This window comes from Mycteria americana, chromosome 10, assembly GCF_035582795.1.
Source record: "Mycteria americana isolate JAX WOST 10 ecotype Jacksonville Zoo and Gardens chromosome 10, USCA_MyAme_1.0, whole genome shotgun sequence".
Lineage (NCBI taxonomy): Eukaryota > Metazoa > Chordata > Aves > Ciconiiformes > Ciconiidae > Mycteria > Mycteria americana.
This window is the reverse complement of record NC_134374.1, coordinates 12,512,009-12,530,590: the sequence shown is the minus strand read 5'-3', so window position 1 is coordinate 12,530,590 and position 18,582 is coordinate 12,512,009. Positions and strand designations below refer to the sequence as shown.

Here is an 18,582-nt window from a genome sequence, read left to right as displayed (position 1 = left end):
GGAGACCTCATCGCTCTCTACAACGGCCTGAAAGGAGGGTGTAGAGAGGTGGGGGTCGGTCTCTTCTCCCAGGTAACAAGTGATGGGATGAGAGGAAATGGCCTCAAGTTGCGCCAGGGGAGGTTTAGACTGGATATGAGGAAATTTTACTTCACTGAAAGGGTTATCAAGCACTGGAACAGGCTGCCCAGGGAAGTGGTGGAGTCCCCATCCCTGGAGGTATTTAAAGGACGTTTGGATGAGGTGCTTAGGGACATGGTGTAGTGGTGGGCTGGGCAGTGTTAGGTTTACGGTTGGACTTGATGATCTTAAAGGTCTTTTCCAACCTATACGATTCTGTGATTCTGTGATTCCTTCCCCAAGCCTGGTGAGGTGGCTCCGAGCGCGAGGCCTTGGTGTTGCAGTCTAGCTCTGAGCGTCGCTGAGGTGGCAGCAAGTTTTATGGAGCTGTGGCTGAAGGGCTCACTTGTTGAGCTGTACACCTCCGCCTTGGGATCTCCTAAGGATGCTCTGATTCCCCCACCACGGAGAGAGCGTCACCCTCGCCCAGGGAACAGCTCCTGCAGCCCGCGGGGGCCTCTTGAAAAGAAACGGCCCCGTACCAAACTGAGCCGGGGCAGCTGGACGTGAGCGTGCAGAGCAAGGGTTCAAGAGAAGCCACCGTCAAGGCAGGCAGGGCCCAGCCACGGCCCCGTGTGTCGGGACTTGCCCTTCGGCAGCCCTGGTCCCCAGGTCCTCCTCCCCGGACCGGTCCGAGGCGAGCTGGGCTGGTTTGCCAGCCGCCGCGCTGAGGCGCGGGGGAACGCTTGGCCCCCCGGCGCGGACGCGTGCTCCAGCAATGCCGGTGTCTTGCGCTGTGAGCAGGGAGCCCACGGCTCGGCTCGTGTCCCTCGCTGCCGTAACAGCGTCATGGCTTTGGCTACGCCTCGGAGCATCAAGAGGATTATTAACGGCCGCACGAGCCTTTCTGTGCCCCGAGCCTGAGAGGGAGGAGGTGTTCCACCATAGCCTCGGCGGCACCTCTCCGGTGGACGGTACCTGTCTCACGGTACTGCACCTTCTCAGCTGCGCTGCGCGGGGCTGAGCTCTTATTTTGTAAAGGTCCCTCTCCTGTGGATGGGCGCTGTCGGGAACGGGTGGAGAAGTAGTTCCTGGAGACCAGCAGGCTGAAGGGAGAAGTGTGTGCTGAGAGATAGCTGGTGAAAGCCTCCCGAGAACTGATAAGTTCCAGAGACGAGCAGTGCTGTTGAGTCTGCAGGAGCAGATAAACTCCGGACACCATGAGTCCGCTGAAGTTTTCTGAGGCCACCAGCACACTGGAGCATCAACTGTGGAACCAACTCCATATCCAAGGAGGCAGCGGCTGCTCTGTGCGGGCAGACCACGGGATTATACCTGCTGCAAGAGCAGACCCTCTGGGGGACCTTCCAGATTTCTTCCTAGGAGCCTCTGGCACGTCAGCGTGACTATCCGCTCCTCAGTCAACAGCTGGCGTTGGTCGCACCGTTTCCACGTGGTGCGAGTGACTCGTTATCTCCTGCTAGTCCTCACAGCTTGAGTCCGTTAACAGTAACGCACTGCCAAGGGCAAGGTGTCCCCGTGACTATTGGCCATGACTTGACGGTGGATCTCTCTGTGTCCCCGCCGAGGGGGAGCGCTGGGAAGGGGGCAGCTCCTCAGGCTGGGAGGAGTTGTTACAAATGCTCACCCGGAATTTGAATGCAAGAAGCAGCGGGTGATCTTTATATCTTCAGTTGGACAAAAGGGCACTCAAATCATTTTGCCAGCCTGAAACCTGGACTGCAAATTAGCTTTTTTTTGTCATCGGGGGGAGAATACGAAGCGTTGGAGTCGTAGGTGTATGGGAATGGACAGATAAGGCTCACTAGGTGCAGCGGGTGATGGGCCATGCTGGGGAGAGCTTCCCTGCAAGCGTGTTGTACGCTGGATTCCTTGGGGAGCAAAGAGGAACATCTTCTAATGGAAGAGGAAAGGGAAAGGCGCAGTAGTGGTGATACCAAGTCTGGAAACCTGGGAAAGGCGCAGTTGTGCAGCAGTGGTGATACCAAGTCTGGAAACCTGTAACGCGTGAGGGGGGAACCCAGGCGAGCAGAACGGCACGGCACTGCCAGCAGCGCTGGAGACAACGCTGAGCCCGCTGCCCGTCTGCGGTGCTGGCGAGACTGACAGCCACGGACGGCGGATGGCGGTGGCACGAACCTTCTGCATCCCTCACCTTTAGTTCATCGCGAGAACACCACAAGCGCTTTGCTGCCCAGACGTTTCAGCAGCCGCAGCCGTTGGGCTGCTCATAAAGGAAGAAGCCAGAAGCATCAAGGCTGACATCAAGGTCTCGAGCAGAGCACAAAGCCAGCGAAGCGCTTCGTGCCTTGTCACGGCCAGCGCTCGACCTGATGCCGCTGCTTCTAGGTGTAGCTTTGACTTGTCAGTACTACCAAGAGCAATGGATCTGGCACTGAGGTCAATGGTGAGAAGTCCACACAGCCTCCATCGCGTGTTTTCGATCAAATTTTTCGGTATCAAAAAAGAAAAACCCGAGCAGAGCGAACGTTTCCTCATTCCCCGTCACCTCAGCAAGTCGCTCGGAGAGCGGCGTGGCGTAGATTGATGCCACCGACATCACTTTGGCTTCTCTCCCTTGATTCCTCTGAGCTTTAGTTTGTTCTTCCACTGCTTTTGCCCTATACCTCTCTCTAAGAACTAAGCGTGGAGAAATTAATAGTGGATACCATATGAACCCTAACATGTTCATGGCACTTGGGAAATACGGGCTGCAGAGCTACGCCACGTTTGGGGATGTGAGAGACGTGGGGGTTGCAGATGCTCGGCCAACAGGTCTACACGGGACTGTAGCGTTGAGCCGTCTTTGTGTGTTGCCCCCTTGGAAGCCACACAAGGATTTACAAGGTGACTGAAAGGTTTGTGGCCACCACTGGACGTTACAACGGCCACGTACAAGAGCATCAAGTCATCCCTGTGAAGGCTTCCTGACGGTCGGGCTGGCTGCCCTCAGATTTTGCGCTCTGTGTTTTACACCGCTCCCACGGGGTGATGGGAAGAAGGGCAAGGCACTGCAGAGCCCCTTTCAGAAACACCACTACACAGGACACAGAGTCACCACCCGGCTTACGGCAAGCTGAATGGGACAGAATCACAGAATGGTATAGGTTGGAAAAGACCTTTAAGATCATCGAGTCCAACCGTAAACCCAACACTGCCCAGCCCACCACTGCACCATGTCCCCAAGCACCTCATCCAAACGTCCTTTAAATACCCCCAGGGATGGGGACTCCACCACTTCCCTGGGCAGCCTGTTCCAATGCTGGACAACCCTTTCAGTGAAGAAAAATTTCCTCATATCCAGTCTAAACCTCCCCTGGCACAACTTGAGGCCATTTCCTCTCATCCCATCACTTGTTACCTGGGAGAAGAGACCGACCCCACCTCTCTACCCCCTCCTTTCAGGCAGCTGTAGAGAGCGATGAGGTCTCCCCTCAGCCTCCTTTTCTCCAGGCTGAACAACCCCAGGTCCTCAGCCGCTCCCCATCAGCCTTGTGCTCCAGACCCTTCCCCAGCTCCGTTGCCCTTCTCTGGACACGCTCCAGCCCCTCAATGTCTCTCTGGGAGTGAGGGGCCCAACACTGAACACAGCATTCGAGGTGCGGCCTCACCAGTGCCCAGTACAGGGGACGATCACTGCCCCAGTCCTGCTGGCCACACCATTCCTGACACAAGCCAGGATGCCATTGGCCTTCTTGGCCACCTGGGCACACTGCTGGCTCATGTTCAGCCGGCTGTCGACCAACACCCCCAGGTCCTTTTCCGCCGGGCACTTTCCAGCCGCTCTTCCCCAAGCCTGCAGCGTTGCATGGGGTTGCTGTGGCCCAAGTGCAGGACCCGGCACTGAGCCTTGCACTCGGACAGGGATGCTGAACTACTCGGCGGCTACGTGCTTTGCTTTGCAAGAAAAGTCCTTTTGAAGTTTACTTTCCCAACGCCGTAGCGGGGGGCAGAAGCGGGCACCGGGGGCTCGCTGGGAAGCACGCCGCCTTTCTCCGTTCGCTACCGAAAATATAAAGATCACTGTAGGGTCTTTCATACCACCACATCACAAGACTTGGAAACTGCTCGGGGCCGGCTGTCCCTGCCGATGGGGATATTGCTAAAAACTCCGCCTGAGGGCAGCCCAGCACCGGCCGTCGCTGCGTCCTGCCCGGCAACTGCCTCCTCCGAGCAGAACGCAGACTTTTTTCTCCCTCGGAAGCACGCCGGCTGTCACCGCCTGGCGCGCGCAAGGATTTGCTTATAACTTGTTTTATTTCAGCCTCGCAAAATAAACCCCGCTTTACAAATCAGTTGCAAAGCACCATCATTCATGAGGCGTTAGCATCGCTCCGGACCGGCTCTGAAAAAGCCGGTTAGCTTTTGTTATGCTTCAGATTTAGTTACCGTCGGGCTCTTTTCCCCGCCTCCCCAGGCTGAATCTGCAAGGCTCTGAGATTTCACCTTTTGAAACGATCTGAAAGCTTCTGTCTTGCTGTTTCTAGAGCCCCAGTGCCGGCACGGGGGTGGGTTGCTGGTGGGGGTCCTTGCTGGCTGGTTGTTAGCACCAACACAACCCAAACCAGCTCGGGCGACTCGGCACTGGAGGGGTTTTTACCGCTAGAGTCAAGCTTAGAGGTCTTAAGAAGGGTACAACAGGGAGTATCTTGCAGCAGTGGGACCAGTTACTCGGGTTCACGAGCGAGTGAGTGATTTGGCAGTCAACAGCAAAGAAAGCAGGATCCTTTTTTGTCTCTTTTTTAACCCATGCGCCTCCCTTATGCCGCTGATCAGGATACACGCGCGTGTAACCATAGCGAGTGGCACCACGTAACGCTTTATCTACTCAAGTTCTCATGGTAACCTGAAAGAACATGTATGACTCAGAATAAGTTCCTCCCGTTTTAAGCAAAGCTTTGCTTTATTTGTATTTTTGAGAGCAGAGAAACTGCCCGAGGAGTTAAATCCAGAGAGGAAAGGGGTCACGCTCACCTGGCAGATAATATTGCCCTGGTCTCTTGAAGCAGTGCTGGGTACCACGGCATCAATACTTGATTTTGTTTGACCTAAAAAGTCAGTGGGAGTTTGCCCCAGCTGAAAGGAGCCGTCAGACGGAGGAGCGGCGAGGGCAGCGTGTTGTTGGCGATGGGCAGCACGGGATGGTGGATGGATGGGTGGGTGGGTGGATGTTTCTCGCCTTTGGAGGGAGGGCAAGGCTGCGGAGCAGAACCGGCCCCAAGCTGGCCGAGCTCCCCTCAACACCCGGTCTGAGAGGAACCGCCGGGGTTCCCAGCCTTCGCCGGGCTGCGTCGTTCGCCGTGGAAAATCCCCGACCGGGGCACGGCAAACCAGAGCTGGGTTACTCCCGCTGCGGCGGGTGAGCCTGCTCTAATACCGCTTCCCGATGCCATCTCAGCTGCTGACGTGCGACGTCTGCTAAATACGGGTTCTGCATCGCAAGGGGTGAAGTCGCGTCCTGCGCCACCCCGCGCTGGGAAGAACTAGGGACGCTGCCAGATGCCGCTGACATTGGTTGATGGGTATGGTTACCCAGGACATTAAAAGAATGGAGATGAACAGTAAAGACACTTTCCGTCTGCAAAAAAGACTCTTCTCCCCTGTAACGCCTGGCCTCCTATACCTGTAACGCCTGGCCTCCTATACCTCCTATACCTCCTATACCTCCTATACCCACGCAGGCAGCCAGGTTTTGTCGAAATCGAAGCATCGTGAGGGGATATGTCCCTGTCCACAAGCCAGCAGCTCACGGCAAGGGGCGGTGAATGCCTTCCTCTGCTCTGCGGCGTACCTTCTCCGGGAAAGATCGAAGGGTCCCCAGCACAGCCCGCAATCGTCAGGCCAAGGTCTCTGGCTGATGTTCTGGTCACAAGCGGCGAGACAGCGTTTAATGGCTGAGGACCTCTTCGTTCGCCAGCTTTTGGTGCTGGAATTACGCAGCGCTGGGCTGAGCGGCGGTGCTTGCTGCAGCTATCGGTCGTGGGAGCGTGTCGTGGAGTAACACAAGAGTAACGCTGCCCAGACGCAGACCTCTTGACTTGAAAACTCGCTAGTAAAGCTGAAGGAGAGAAGCTCGCCCGTATCACCTCGCTCCCGGAGCCACCCAGGTGTCAGCGGTCGCTGGTGGTTAGGTGCAGAAAGAGTAAGAGCTAAAGAAAACCCCGGGCTGGCACAGCTGGAAGACCCACGAGTGCCCTTGCGCTCCCCAGAGGCTGTGGTCTCCCCCGTGGCCGGCTCAGCCGCCCGGAGGATGCTGGCCTGGGCTGATTCAGGGCTGGCAAAAAGCAGGCAGAGCCCTTGATGGGCTCCTGAATCCCCCAAGGCGGCGTGGATTGGAAGTGCCTACTGAGACAAACCACCGACCATCCTAAACCCGGGGAGGACAAACCGGCTCTCAGCTCCCTCGTTCAGATATGGGTCTTTACATTTGAGTGCAGCCTTAGAGTACCTAAGACTTTCAATACGTTATCTTTAACACTGAAAAAAAAATACTGAGATGGTCTGAAGATATTTTAGGCAGTTAGGGGCATGCAGCCTCTATAAAAAGCAAGCGTAGCCTCAATCTGACTTTTCCAAACCAGCAGACGAGAGTGAGGGAGCATCTGCCTCCGTTGCCTCCTTCTCGCCACCCAGACAGTTGCTGGGTTGATGCCACCAGAAGAGTGGACAGCTTTTCATTCGCAGCAGGGAGAGGCTGTGGACGTTGTCTGTCTAGACTTCAGTAAAGCCTTCGACACGGTCTCCCACAGCATTCTCCTGGAGAAACTGGCTGCTCATGGCTTGGACGGGCGTACTCTTCGCTGGGTAAAGAACTGGCTGGGCGGCCGGGCCCAAAGAGTGGTGGTGAATGGAGTTCACTCCAGCTGGTGGCCGGTCACCAGTGGTGTCCCCAGGGCTCAGTGCTGGGGCCAGTCCTGTTCAATATCTTCATCAATGGTCTGGACGAGGGGATCGAGTGCACCCTCAGTCAGTTTGCAGATGACACCAAGTTGTGCGGGAGTGTTGATCTGCTGAGGGGAGGAAGGCTCTGCAGAGGGACCTGGACAGGCTGGATCCATGGGCCGGGGCCAACTGTGTGAGGTTCAACAGGGCTCAGTGCCGGGTCCTGCACTTGGGCCACAGCAACCCCATGCAACGCTGCAGGCTTGGGGAAGAGCGGCTGGAAAGTGCCCGGCGGAAAAGGACCTGGGGTGTTGGTCGACAGCCGGCTGAACATGAGCCAGCAGTGTGCCCAGGTGGCCAAGAAGGCCAATGGCATCCTGGCTTGTGTCAGGAATGGTGTGGCCAGCAGGACTAGGGCAGTGATCGTCCCCTGTACTGGGCACTGGTGAGGCCGCACCTCGAATGCTGTGTTCAGTGTTGGGCCCCTCACTCCCAGAGAGACATTGAGGGGCTGGAGCGTGTCCAGAGAAGGGCAACGGAGCTGGGGAAGGGTCTGGAGCACAAGGCTGATGGGGAGCGGCTGAGGGAGCTGGGGTTGTTCAGCCTGGAGAAAAGGAGGCTGAGGGGAGACCTCATCGCTCTCTACAACTGCCTGAAAGGAGGCAGAAAGGACGAAGGAGGGGTGAGCTCCAAGGAAAGGAGGCAAAGCTTCATGGAAGGGAAGTGGAGAACTCATCCTACGGGACTTCGAGTTCTGGAGGACGGACAACGGTGCAGGGAAGGCAGCGGCACCCGGGCAGAAATGTGAAGATCTCCAGACCATCTCCAGCCTGGGGAGAAGCTCGCCTGGACCAGCCCTGCGCTGGGCCGGGGGGAAGGCGCCCAGGGGCAGCAGGGGTGGGCTGCGGGGAGATCCCCCCGTGGCCGCTGTTGCGTGGGAGGGCTTTGGCCAGCCGGCTCCACAGGACAAAGGTCCCCAGGCCCCGGGCATCACCCAGGACCATCAGAGCGTGGAGACAAGGCGAGCCCCGCGTGGGAGAGGCCAGTCCCTCGTCCTGCGGGGGCGAGGGGAGACCCCCGACACCCAGACCCGTCTCTTCAGGGCGACCCTCGCCCGGGCACGCACGGGGTGGGGGGGGGGGGGGGGGACCGGCGGGGTGACCCACGGCGGCCGCAGGGGACGGGCGCGGCCGGGACCCCACGGGAGCGACGCGGCCCCGCGAGTGGGGCGGGGCGGAGCCGCCAGGGCGCTGCGGCCACGCCCCTCCCACGCCCCGCCCACCGCCCCGAGCGGCGCGGGGCGGCCCCGGGGGTAAAACCGCCGCGCGCGGCGGGACCCGGCCCGAGCCGACCCGACCGGAGCCGAGCGGAGCCCGCCGGTGAGTGCCGTGCCGTGCCGTGCCGTGCCGTGCCGTGCCGTGCCGTGCCGTGCCGTGCCGTGCCGTGCCGTGCCGTGCCTCGCCTCCCTTCCCCGGAGCCCCCCTCCGCGGCTCCCCGCGGGGCCCTGCCCCTCTGTCCCGTCCCCCCGCCTCGCTAAGCCTCCCGCCGGGAGAGCCCCGGGGCGCAGGGCGCGGCTTGCAGCGTGCGGGGCGGAGGCTGCCGGCCTCCGCCTGGCCCGGGCTTGCGCCCCCCCCTCCATGTGCCGCCCGGGGCTCCGTCGGGTCGGCACGGCCCGGTCCAGAAGCCCGCCGGTGGCCCCTTCCCGCGCGGGCTGGCTCAGCGGCGGCCTGAGCTCGGGGCCGGCCTCGCCCCGCTCCGCCCCGCCGGCCGTGCTGCTGTTTTCAGCCCTCGGAAGCACCGTGTGCGGCCGCTCCAGCCTTGGCCCCCCGGGACGGGCTGGCTCTGGGGGGCAGGACCCGGAGGGAGAAGCCCTGCCCCGCTCGCAGGCTGCGGCGTGCTGCTGCTGCTCCCCCGGGCTCAACATAGGCCGGGGCCCCTGCTCAGCCCTGCCGTCACCTCCGCTGAAGGCAGGGGAAGCAGCTGGGTCCGGGATGAAGACCCTTGCCTGCTTAGGACCAGCTCTTACTGGGCTGGGCCCCTGCCCAGCAGCGGGGTGAGCTGGAGCGATGGCTGAGCCGCCCAAGGAGCGGGATGTGCCCAGAGCTGTGAGGGGCAAGGTCGGCCCCGGGCTCGCTGCCCGGAGCGAGAGCTGGCAGCCTGCCTGCAGAGAGGTGGCCCGGAGCCCGCGTCTGCCCCGTCCCCAGCCTGGTACTGCTCCCGAGAGGCTTTTGCTGGGGCTGCCTGCCTGGTGCGTGCCCCAAACCCCTTCCTCCGCTGACTTCTCGCTCCCAGCCATGGCCGATGAGCTCAGCGACCTGCTGCGGGAGTTCGATGAGGTGATGGAGGACTTTGACAGAGGCCCTGCGTGTCAATACCAGCAGCACCTGGAGGAGCTGAAGAGCAAAGCGGGACACAGCGTGTACGACAGCGGCATTGATGAGCTGGAGAGTGAGTCCGGGGCTGGGGAATGAGGAGTCCTGGGGGAGGATGGTGTCTGTCGGGATGGAGTCGCTTTGTGGAGTTCCTCTGTGGTAAAGCATGGAGCTTCCCGCTGATCCCGGCTCTGAGCTGCCCGTCTGACTCGTCTCTCGTGGGCTGGATGAGTAGCGTGGGGCGACGACCACTGGATCCCGGCCCAGGGCCTGCCAACATCTGCTGGGGCTCCTTCTGCTGGGTTGGCTGCGGCAGGACTGCACGAGGCTTGGGATAACCGGCAGCTCGGAGGGAACCGGTTCGCTGTCATAACCCTGAGGAGTCCCCGTGGCTGTGCCCAGGCAACCTCTGGTGCCGTTTGGCCTGTCGGAGAAGCTCAGTTCCCTTTTTCCAAGCATTCGTTGCAGCAGGGGAAGAGCAGATGGGCTGGCCAAGAGCGAGGGTGGACCAGGGACCCTATGCCACACACGAGATTGGTCCCTGGTCCTGCAGCTCATTTATAAGGTGCCTGTGGCTGCGGACAGTGACCGATGCTTTGCACCTGCAGGTACCAGCACGTCCCCAGGAAGCAGTCTCAACTCCAGCGAGGAGGACCTCAACACCCCTGCTCATGCTTACCCCTCCAAAGGTGAGGCTGAAAGATCTGTCCGAAGGGCTGATGCCAGGGCTTCCTTCTGCGTGCTTGGCTTGGCTCGGCAGCGATGGGCCTTCACCCGCCCTGAGGCGGGGGGGCAGGGGGTGTGCCCATGGGGTTCTGCCGGATTTGGAGGTGGGAATGAGCCCTGGGGTCCTGGCTGGATCCTGGAAGAGGTATAAAGTTGGACTGGCATGTTCCCAGCCATGCTAGCCTGAGCCAGAGCTCTCTTTGGGAGCGTCACAGAGAGGGGCTCTGTTCCTGACCTGGGAAGCACAGGATTTTGCAGGGACGAGGCGGCACAGGGAGGGTGAGCACCCTTCCCACCGTGTATGGATCCAGTCCAGCTCTGGCCTCAGCTGAGCCCTGGCTGGCCGACCTCGTGTGCGTGGGAGGACGTGCCCTGCCTCTCCGCTTTCCCCCACGCTGAGCCGCTGGCTGGGTTATGGGATGCTGATCTGCGTGATCCTTGCGGGCACCATCCTACCCCCAGAGCCTGGGCCTGAGCCGAGGGGCAGAGGGGGTGCGGGGGGTGGAAATGCCGCGTGTCTGCAGGTCAGAGTTAGTCCTGGGGTTTTCCTGCCCACGCTGCCCTCGGGCAGCGTCCTTGGTGAAACCCCTTGCTCCTCAGCCCTGTAACTCCCACGCACGGACCCGTGTGTGCACGTGGCGGGGGGAGCGCCCTGCCCTGCGGACGGGTGATGCTAGAGCTGCCCTTAAGCTCCGTGCGAGCGCGGGACTCCAGAGCCAGGCAGTGCTGGGCAGCTGCTTGGAAAGCTTCAGTGCTGCCCTTCTGATGCCTTCAGCAGCTGGGTACAAGCGTGGTCTGTAATCCCACAGAGATGCATCGACCCACGGGGACGCTGCGCCCGGGGGCGTTTGGCTGGGGTTATTCCCGAGCTGTGCACACGCAGCCCCCCCTGCAACCCCCTCCCACCGCTGCCGGGCAGCACCTGGCTGGCACAGAAGCAGCAGGCAGCTGGGGCAATTGTGGTTAGAAACAAGGTGCAGGGATCTTTCTTCTCCCAAATTAGAGCTGGGGGAGGGAATGGGAGAGACCTGACGGTGTGTTTCTCTCCGCTAGCTAAGCTTGGAGACACACAGGAGCTGGAGGAGTTCATTGCGGATCTGGATAAAGTGTTGGAGGGTACGTACGCAGCTCTGATCCCTGTGCTTTCCGAGCCCCAAGCTGCATCCAGCGTGGCAGGGCGCCTGGGCTGGGGCTTCTCCGCTGCCCCTGGCTCAGCACCCTCCTGCCTGGGGCTCCCACTGCAGGGGCTCAGACCTGGTTTTGGCTGCAGGGGTGGAATCCTTCTGTCTTCTCTTTTGAGAGGGGGGCTCATCTGGGTGTCACCCCCCCATCCCCCTTCAAGCTCTTCCAGCTGGGGCAGAAATTCCCCTGCTTGAGTGTCTTCCCTCTCTGGTGCCTCAGTTTCCCCCGGTGGTGGAGTGGAGGTGGTGGTGTCCTGGTGGAGGGGATTGGGGATGTGAAGGCCAGACTGGTCCTGACAACAAAGACCTGCAAAAAAGGTGGCCAGACTGCGCAATCTGCAGAGCTATTGACATTTTCCAGAAGATCTCCAGGTGCTTGTGGGTCTCAGCCTACGGCATCCCTCCGCCTGCTGCTCAAAGGCTTTTCTTTGCTACGAGGCGGGGAAGGCGAGCAGGAGGAGAAGAGTATTTTTCCTTGTGGTATACCCCAGCCTGGAAAAAATCAGCCCTGTGGAAATATCCCATCTGGAGGGAGGAAAGTGAGGATTCGGGCTCGATAGGTGCCACCTAGCACGTGCCCGTGGAAGCGTCCCTTGGGGCGCGTCGGCACGGAGCGAAGCTGTGGGCAGGTCTCAGAGTGAGACTGCCGCATCTGCGGAGCGGGAACCGCTTCAGCGGGTCCGTGCGGTGGCGGAGAGGGGAATCCCAGCCCGCGGGGAGCACGGACGGGTCGTGGTCTCCTCCTGCAGATGTTTTTCTCCTGGTGAAGGGCTTGGCTGCAGGTGCCCCTGGGGAAGGTGGTGATGCCGTGCTGGCTGTCTCCGGCAGCTTTACCCAGGCAGCTGTGCAGTCCTGCGAGGCTGGCTGGTCCGATAGCTTCCTTGCTGGGGAAACTGAGGCAGACACAGTTTCCTGTGTCTGGAGGCAGAAACTGAGGCAGAAACTGGGGAAGCACACTTCCTCTCCAAAGAGGTCCCCGGGTGACAGGCTGGAGGCAGAGAGAACTTGCTTTAAAAAACAATATATAAAAAATTTCCCCCTAGGCAGGCTGCGTAAGTCGCAGTTCTCGGTATCTGTTCCCTTCCCTTCCCTTCCGAGTGTCCGCAATGGGGTGGCTGGTGGGAAGCGCTGCTTCTGCTGGCCCTGGGCCATACTGGGAGGCGGCGAAGCAGGAGGGGGACCAGAGCCTCCCCCAGCAGATTTCTGCTCTACCCCTGCTGCTGGTGATGCCTGGGGGGGTCCAGTGCACCGTGCAGCCCTCCTCCCCCCAGCAGCGGTCTCACCGATCTGTTTTGTTTTCTTTCCCCCCTCCCTTGATTGTCCTGCAGAGATGTGAGATGTGGCGAGTTTGGAGAGGAGGACCCACAGCAGCTGAGCCCCGTGCCTCCCCGATGCACCCTCTGCTTCTGTGCCCCTGCCACCCACCGCCCGGGTGGGCGGCAGCTCTCCGCGCCGTGCCACGCCGCTCCGCGCCGGGGAAGGCCGGCGCCGGCCGCAAGCGGGGACCGACCCAGCGATGGGACGGGCGGCCGGGCCGCGACGGCGGCCGGGCCGTGGCGGCGGCTGGGCCTTGCTCTGCTCCCGCACGCGGGGCAGGACTCTGCCAGCGTGGGATGGGACGAGCTCTCGCTGGGGGCAGCGGGCTTTGCCCTACGAGGGGGGCTGGCAGCTCTTGTGACCCACTGGGTTTGGGGGTAGGGGGGGGGTCTATGCCGCTGGTGAAGCCAGAGGAGAAACCCTGGGTGATTTGAGGGAAGATCAGCTTGCAGGACATCAGAGAGACCTTGGTGTCCCCTCCCGGGTCAGGAAAGCCTGTTCCCACAGCAGCGGCTGTCGCAGGCAGTGACAGCCGCTGCTGGCCCTTCGCTTTGCATGGGTAGCCTCAAATAAGGCCCCCGCCTGCACCCCAAGTGCCTCTGCCCCGACTGCTGCTGTAAATAACTGTTAAAAGGATACTACACACTGTACAAATGGGATGGATTTCTATGAACGGGATTTTAAGTCTCCGTGCTTTGTCCGTGTGTGTCCGTCCAGCCTTTTCCCACGGGCTCCTCTCTCTGCAGCTGCCTGCCGGGCTGGGAGCAGGCGTGCCTGGGCTGGGCCCTAGCCCTGGGGGCTACCAGCCAGTGGGGCAGCGGAGAGATGGGGGAGAGAGGCCTCCGAGAAGCAAATTAAGCAGCGTTTGTCTGCCTGAAGCGGGGTAGGGGACCCCCTGGTCCTCCCAGGACCCCTCCCAGAGCGTGGGGCAGGCTGGGCTGCCGTGCCCTGAGCTCGGACCCTGGCAGCAGGGAGGGATGGACAGAGGGAGGGATGGACAGAGGGAGGGATGGACAGAGGGAGGGAGCCAGCTCTGCTGGGGGGGCCTTAGCGAAGCCCCCTGCAACGTGTCCCCGGGACTCAAACCCTCCTGCTGCCTTGTGCCCCCCTGGGGAAATGCCCTGCCCGGCTGGGGCAAAACCCAGTCTGGGGTTTGCTGGGGCAAAACCCAGTTTGCTGGGGCAAACCCCAGTCCGGGAGCGTGGGCTTCCCCGGAGCAGCCCCCCGGGGCTGGCGGGGAGCCCGGCTGCTCCAAGGGGGCTGGGTCCTGACCCCGCTGGGAGCGGGGAGAGGAGGGCTGGGGCCTCATCAGGAGCTGCAGGGTGGGCAAACGGCCGTGGCAGCCGCTCGGATGCCCCCTCACGTGGGCTCTGGCTCTCGGACAGCGCAGGGGTGGGAGAGGAGGGCAGAGTCCGTCCCTTTCCACCTCCATCTGCTAGGGGAGATGAGCCACCGCCCGCTCCTCTCGCTCCGGTGGGAGGAGACCCTGGGGACCTGTTCCTGCTCTGCTCCTGTTGATGCTCTCTCTTGAAAAGCCTTTAAAAAACTTTATCCTAAAGATACGTTACGGGGAGTATTTCTTGCTTGGCCTAAAGAAACGAGAGGCGAACGCAGAGCTGGGTTTGCAGCTGGGGGTTTGTTCCCAATGCGCTCGGAAAGGCTGGGGTGGGCGGCCACGGGTGACGCTGCTCCGGGGGTCCCGCTTGCCAACGGCCCTGCCCTGGTGGCACTTCCTCTGGTCATTGCCACTCACAGCAGCCCCGGGAGCAAGTCCCCGGGGGACGCGGGTTTGCAGCCTTGGGCGCTGCGGGGGGACTCCCTGCCTTGCCGGGTCCCTGCGTGTCCCTGCCGGGCGAGGGCAGGCAGAAGGGAAGGGCTGAGGCGTGAGATCGACCTGGGGGCAGCTGAGCTTGGAGGGAGATTTGGGGGTTGTGAGGGATGCTCGGTCCACCCCTGGCTTTCCCCTCCCCAGCAGCTGCCCCGTGAGCGGTGGGATGACCAGGAGGAGCCCAGGGGAGAGGAGGAACGTGGGGTCCCGCTCGTCTCCGGGCTGGCAGCGCTGCCCTCCCTTCCCTGTCACATCCACGTGGAGCGGGGCCACGTGCGGCTCTGTTGCAACCGTCTGAGCAGGAAACGAGACGGTTTTAGCTTCTTCCTTCGCTCCTTGGTTCACGGGGTGCTGACCAGGAGGATATTGGTCATCTAATCTGCCAGCCTGGGGCTTAGCGCTCTCCCAGAAGTCTGCTGAACACGCATTAATCCTGCAAAGTCGAGCTCTCAGCCGGGAGCAGCTCTCGGGCTTCTGGGCAGCCTCAGCAGAGCCCTGTGCAGGGCAGGTCACGCGTGGGGACGCTTTCCGCCGTCACCCTCCCCATGCTGCGTGACGTGGCCGCTGATCTGCCTCCCAAACGGACCCCCCGGCCCCGTCGAGGGGCAGCCAGAAGACGGGGGCGAGAGCAGCGTGGCGGGGGCGGAGGCGACGCTCGGAGACGTGCCCGTGACGCCCGGCTGTGCCGCGGGGGCCGGAGCACCCCGCTCTGCGGGGAGATGGGGCCAGGGCAGCAGGAGCTGCAGGGACCGTCCCTGCCGTGCACACTGGTGATGGCAGCAACCCCAGCGTCACTCGGGATGGTTTTTTTTCCCCTCTGAGTCATTGCACGCAGGCGTTTCGCCCTTGCAATCTAGCTCTGACTGGTACGTATTCCACCTACGGTCCCTTTCTGCCTCCGGGCATCACAAGCGCCGTACCAGCCCGTGTGGGAAGGGGATTTTTAACAGACCACCCCCGGCCCGCCCGCCAGCGCGGTCTCTGGCTGGGTCGCGGTGATGCTCGGTGCTGGGCTGGGGAATCCCACGCTGTTGCCTTCCCTGGGCGCCGCTCGCCGGCTCGCACCAGCGCGGTGTCTGCAAAGGTTGCTAAGCAGCTGCAGATATAAATACTTTCAAGCCCCAAATCTGCTGCGGCTGATACACCCCTGCAGCAAAATAACAGACTCGGTGAAGCTCCAGAGGGGTGGTTTGTTGTGGGGGTTGCCAGGAGAGGGGTTTGGGTTTCACCCCGCGTTTCCTCCAGCCCCTCGAATCGGGCAGGCTACGTGGGTGCTGCCTGCACCACGAGGCTGAGCTGTCCCATGTTGCGCAGGATCCTCTCCAGGGCTCGCGGTGCCTCCTGCGCCCCATGATATAGCCGTCAGCATATAGCCGTCAGCATATAGCCGTCGGCGTCTGCTTGGGTCGGTGCTGGGAGGACGGCGGGGCTGGCACTGGGCACCCCACAGTGCCGGTGCGACATGTGGGTGACGTGGGACCTAACGCCAGCACCGTCCTGCCCAGCCTGCACCGACGACAGCAGCGATGGTGGTGCTCAGCCGAACCCCCCCGGGACGGGCTCGTGCCCATCGCTGCAAGCAGACCCCTTTGGGCACCGGGGCTCCGGCAGGTCCTCTGCTGCGACAGGGCGGGGGATTTTTTTTTTTCCTGGGGACCCCAGGCAGGGGTTGGGGACACGCAGGGTGGCACTGAGATGGGGGCTCCCCACGGGGGGACAGTTGTCCAAGGGCCGTTGTGCAGCCTGGGGGGACACTGCCTCCCGGGCGGCTGAAAACCCGAGAGCAGAGAGGGCTGAGGCCGACCGAGGCGGCCGGTGGGGCAGGTCGGATGGCCCCTGTGTGCAACGTGGGGTGGAGGTGCTGCAAAAATAATCAGCGCGAACAAGCACGTCTTGTGACAAGCCAGTTCCTCCCCTGGGCCCCTCTTCCCACAGCAGCTCGGAGGAGGCTGGACCAGGGCCAAGGAGCCCTGGGAGCAGCAGGGCCAGGCTGGACTTTGAGCAGGGCTCTGCAAAGAGTCTTGAGAGTGCTTTGGACCTGCCAGGGTGGGAACCCACCCTCCGGAGGCACCGGGAGCTGAGGGTGTCGGAGGAGCCGGGGCCGGTCAGCCCCTGAGCAGCGCTGCTGGGGGATGCCGGAGCTCCCAGCATCGGCATCGGCATCGGCATCAGCTGGGAGCTGCTGGTCCAGGCTGGTCGGGGCGCAGGCAGCAGAGGGCAGGGAAAGCGGGCTGCAGCCCCCCAGCCGGCCACGGTCAGCAGAGAAGAAACCCAGCCCTAGCCAGGCCGGAGCAGGCACGCGGTGCCTGCCCAGGGCCGCCTGCAAGGCTGGCACCGCTGCCGGCCGTGCGTTCGCCGGCCGTGCGTTCACCGCCCTGCGGTCTGCTGCCTGCTCACTGCTTGCTTGTTTTCTTAGAAGCGAGAGCAGCGTACGCGGGGCTGCCGAGGGACGGGAAGTGGCTAACCGGAGTCGAGGCAGCTGCACGGGCCTCCTGCCTGCACCTTTTCCTTCCAGCCCAGCTGCAAAGCCAGCCTTTCTGGAGGCCGCGGTGGCTATTGCCTCAGCGGAGCAGGCACTGCTCCGGCAGTAGGTCCCATATGCTCTTTTCCTAGGGGCTTCGGTGAGCCCCCTCCTCCAGCCTGGGGGCGTTCAGCTCCAGCTGCCACACCACCTTGCAGATCTCCTGGCGTCCTGGGGACCCGAACGGCCAGGCTGTGCCACGGAGGTGAGAGCTTTAGCCGAGGTAGCCCCGTAGCCACACAGGGGCTGGCTGGCAACCAGCCACCTCCCTCCCTTGCTGCACGGAGGGCAGCCAGAAACCTGCCTGGTGGCCACCGCCCTCGGGACCACCTCTGGGCAGGCGTTGCCTGTGCCTCCCTGGGTTCTTCCTCCACAGGAAGAAGGGATGGGGTGCCTTTCGCTGGACGGAGGCGTCCCGCGTCCCCGTGGGGAGGCAGGACAAGCGTGCAGATGTCAGGGCTTCTGTCTGTGCGTGGGGGCTGATGGAGCTGGACACGCTCCCGCAGCCTACCCAGGCTTGGCGTTCCTCGGTGAAGCTGCTCCCACCTGGAGGGATCTCCCCAGCCTCGGGACGGGGGTTAAAAAGAGTCACCAGAGTTCCCCTAAAGAAATCATAGGTTGAATTTCCTTCATCGCGCCCCGCTGACCGGGTCAGCCCTGAGAAAGGCACGTAAGGCGAGGTATTTCCCCACCAAAACACCAAAGCAAAGAGCTGCTGCTCTTGCTGAGCTTAAAACCTAGCAGCAAGAGGGGCTCGCTGTCTAACTGCAGAAAGATTTGGATCGGGACCTCAGCAGTCCCACCAAAAGCTCTCCTTCATCCCCCTGTAACATGGCTCTCTGGTCCTCACCGGACTGCTCCAGCTTGGTGCTTTCTCCTCCAGCAGCCGGGAGGACGTGCGCCCGGTGCTGCCCAGGGCTGCGTGCGCTCGGGGACGTCCGTGCCACGCTGTGTTTCGGAGAGGAGCCACATCCCACATCCTTCTGGGGGATTCCCTCCCCCAGAAGTCCCTGGCTGCCCGGGCACTCCGGCCGTGGTGGTGCAAGAGGCTGTGACTATTTTGGGAGCTAACCTAACCTGGGGATGCCGACTGCCGCTGCCTTTCTTTCCCAGCAAGCCCTCTCACGTGTTTGGGGGGGATCTTTCCGCATTCACGGGAAAGGGGGAAGCGGGGCCCTTTCAGGTCCTGACTTAAAAGCCTGGTTTCCAGCATGCTTTTTAGCTGGAGCCGGAGAGCTGCGTGGGGGCAGGCACAGCTCTCGTCGTAGGTCACGTTTCCCCTCCAAAAGCCCGGCTCAGCACTCCTCACTCGTCCCGTGCTGGGCTGAGGGTGCGAGGTCCCCCCGGGGCTGGCCGGCTGGCAGCAGTGAGGGGAGCACCCCCGGCAGCCCCGTCCCGGGGGGAGCGGGAAGGAGCACCGGCTCTGTGGGACCCGACCGTGACGCGGGTCCTCGTCAGCTCGTCCTCCTCCTAACGGGTTTGCGTGAAACGGTCCGCAGCCGTGCTGAGCAGCTCGGCTCTCGAGCCCTTCCCTCCCTGCCCTGCCGGCCCGGGTGGGTGCCGTCCTCGGCCCCCTCCGCTCCCCAGGGAGCTGCCAGCCCTGGCTGCGCCCGACCCAGGTCCTGCCCGCCGGAGGTGGCAAAGCAGGTGTCAGTGCAGGACCTGGGGGGACCA

At 62.2% G+C, this 18,582-nt stretch overlaps 1 protein-coding gene across 2 annotated transcripts; it reads left to right on the top strand.

The window, feature by feature from the left end:
* Positions 1-8,253: 8,253 nt before the first annotated feature.
* Positions 8,254-13,248, top strand: LOC142415230 (regulator of cell cycle RGCC-like). Of its 2 annotated transcripts, none has more exons than XM_075513297.1 (5): positions 8,254-8,342; positions 9,256-9,411; positions 9,944-10,024; positions 11,115-11,177; positions 11,463-11,716. In XM_075513297.1, the coding sequence occupies exons 2-5, from the start codon at positions 9,258-9,260 to the stop codon at positions 11,519-11,521; spliced, it is 357 nt and encodes a 118-aa protein (XP_075369412.1). In that variant the 5' UTR covers positions 8,254-8,342; positions 9,256-9,257; the 3' UTR covers positions 11,522-11,716. The 2 variants fall into 2 exon arrangements, with proteins under 2 accessions (XP_075369412.1, XP_075369413.1); XM_075513298.1 differs by lacking the exon at positions 11,463-11,716 and adding an exon at positions 12,571-13,248 and having other exon boundaries at positions 8,255-8,342.
* The last annotated feature ends 5,334 nt before the right edge of the window (positions 13,249-18,582 follow it).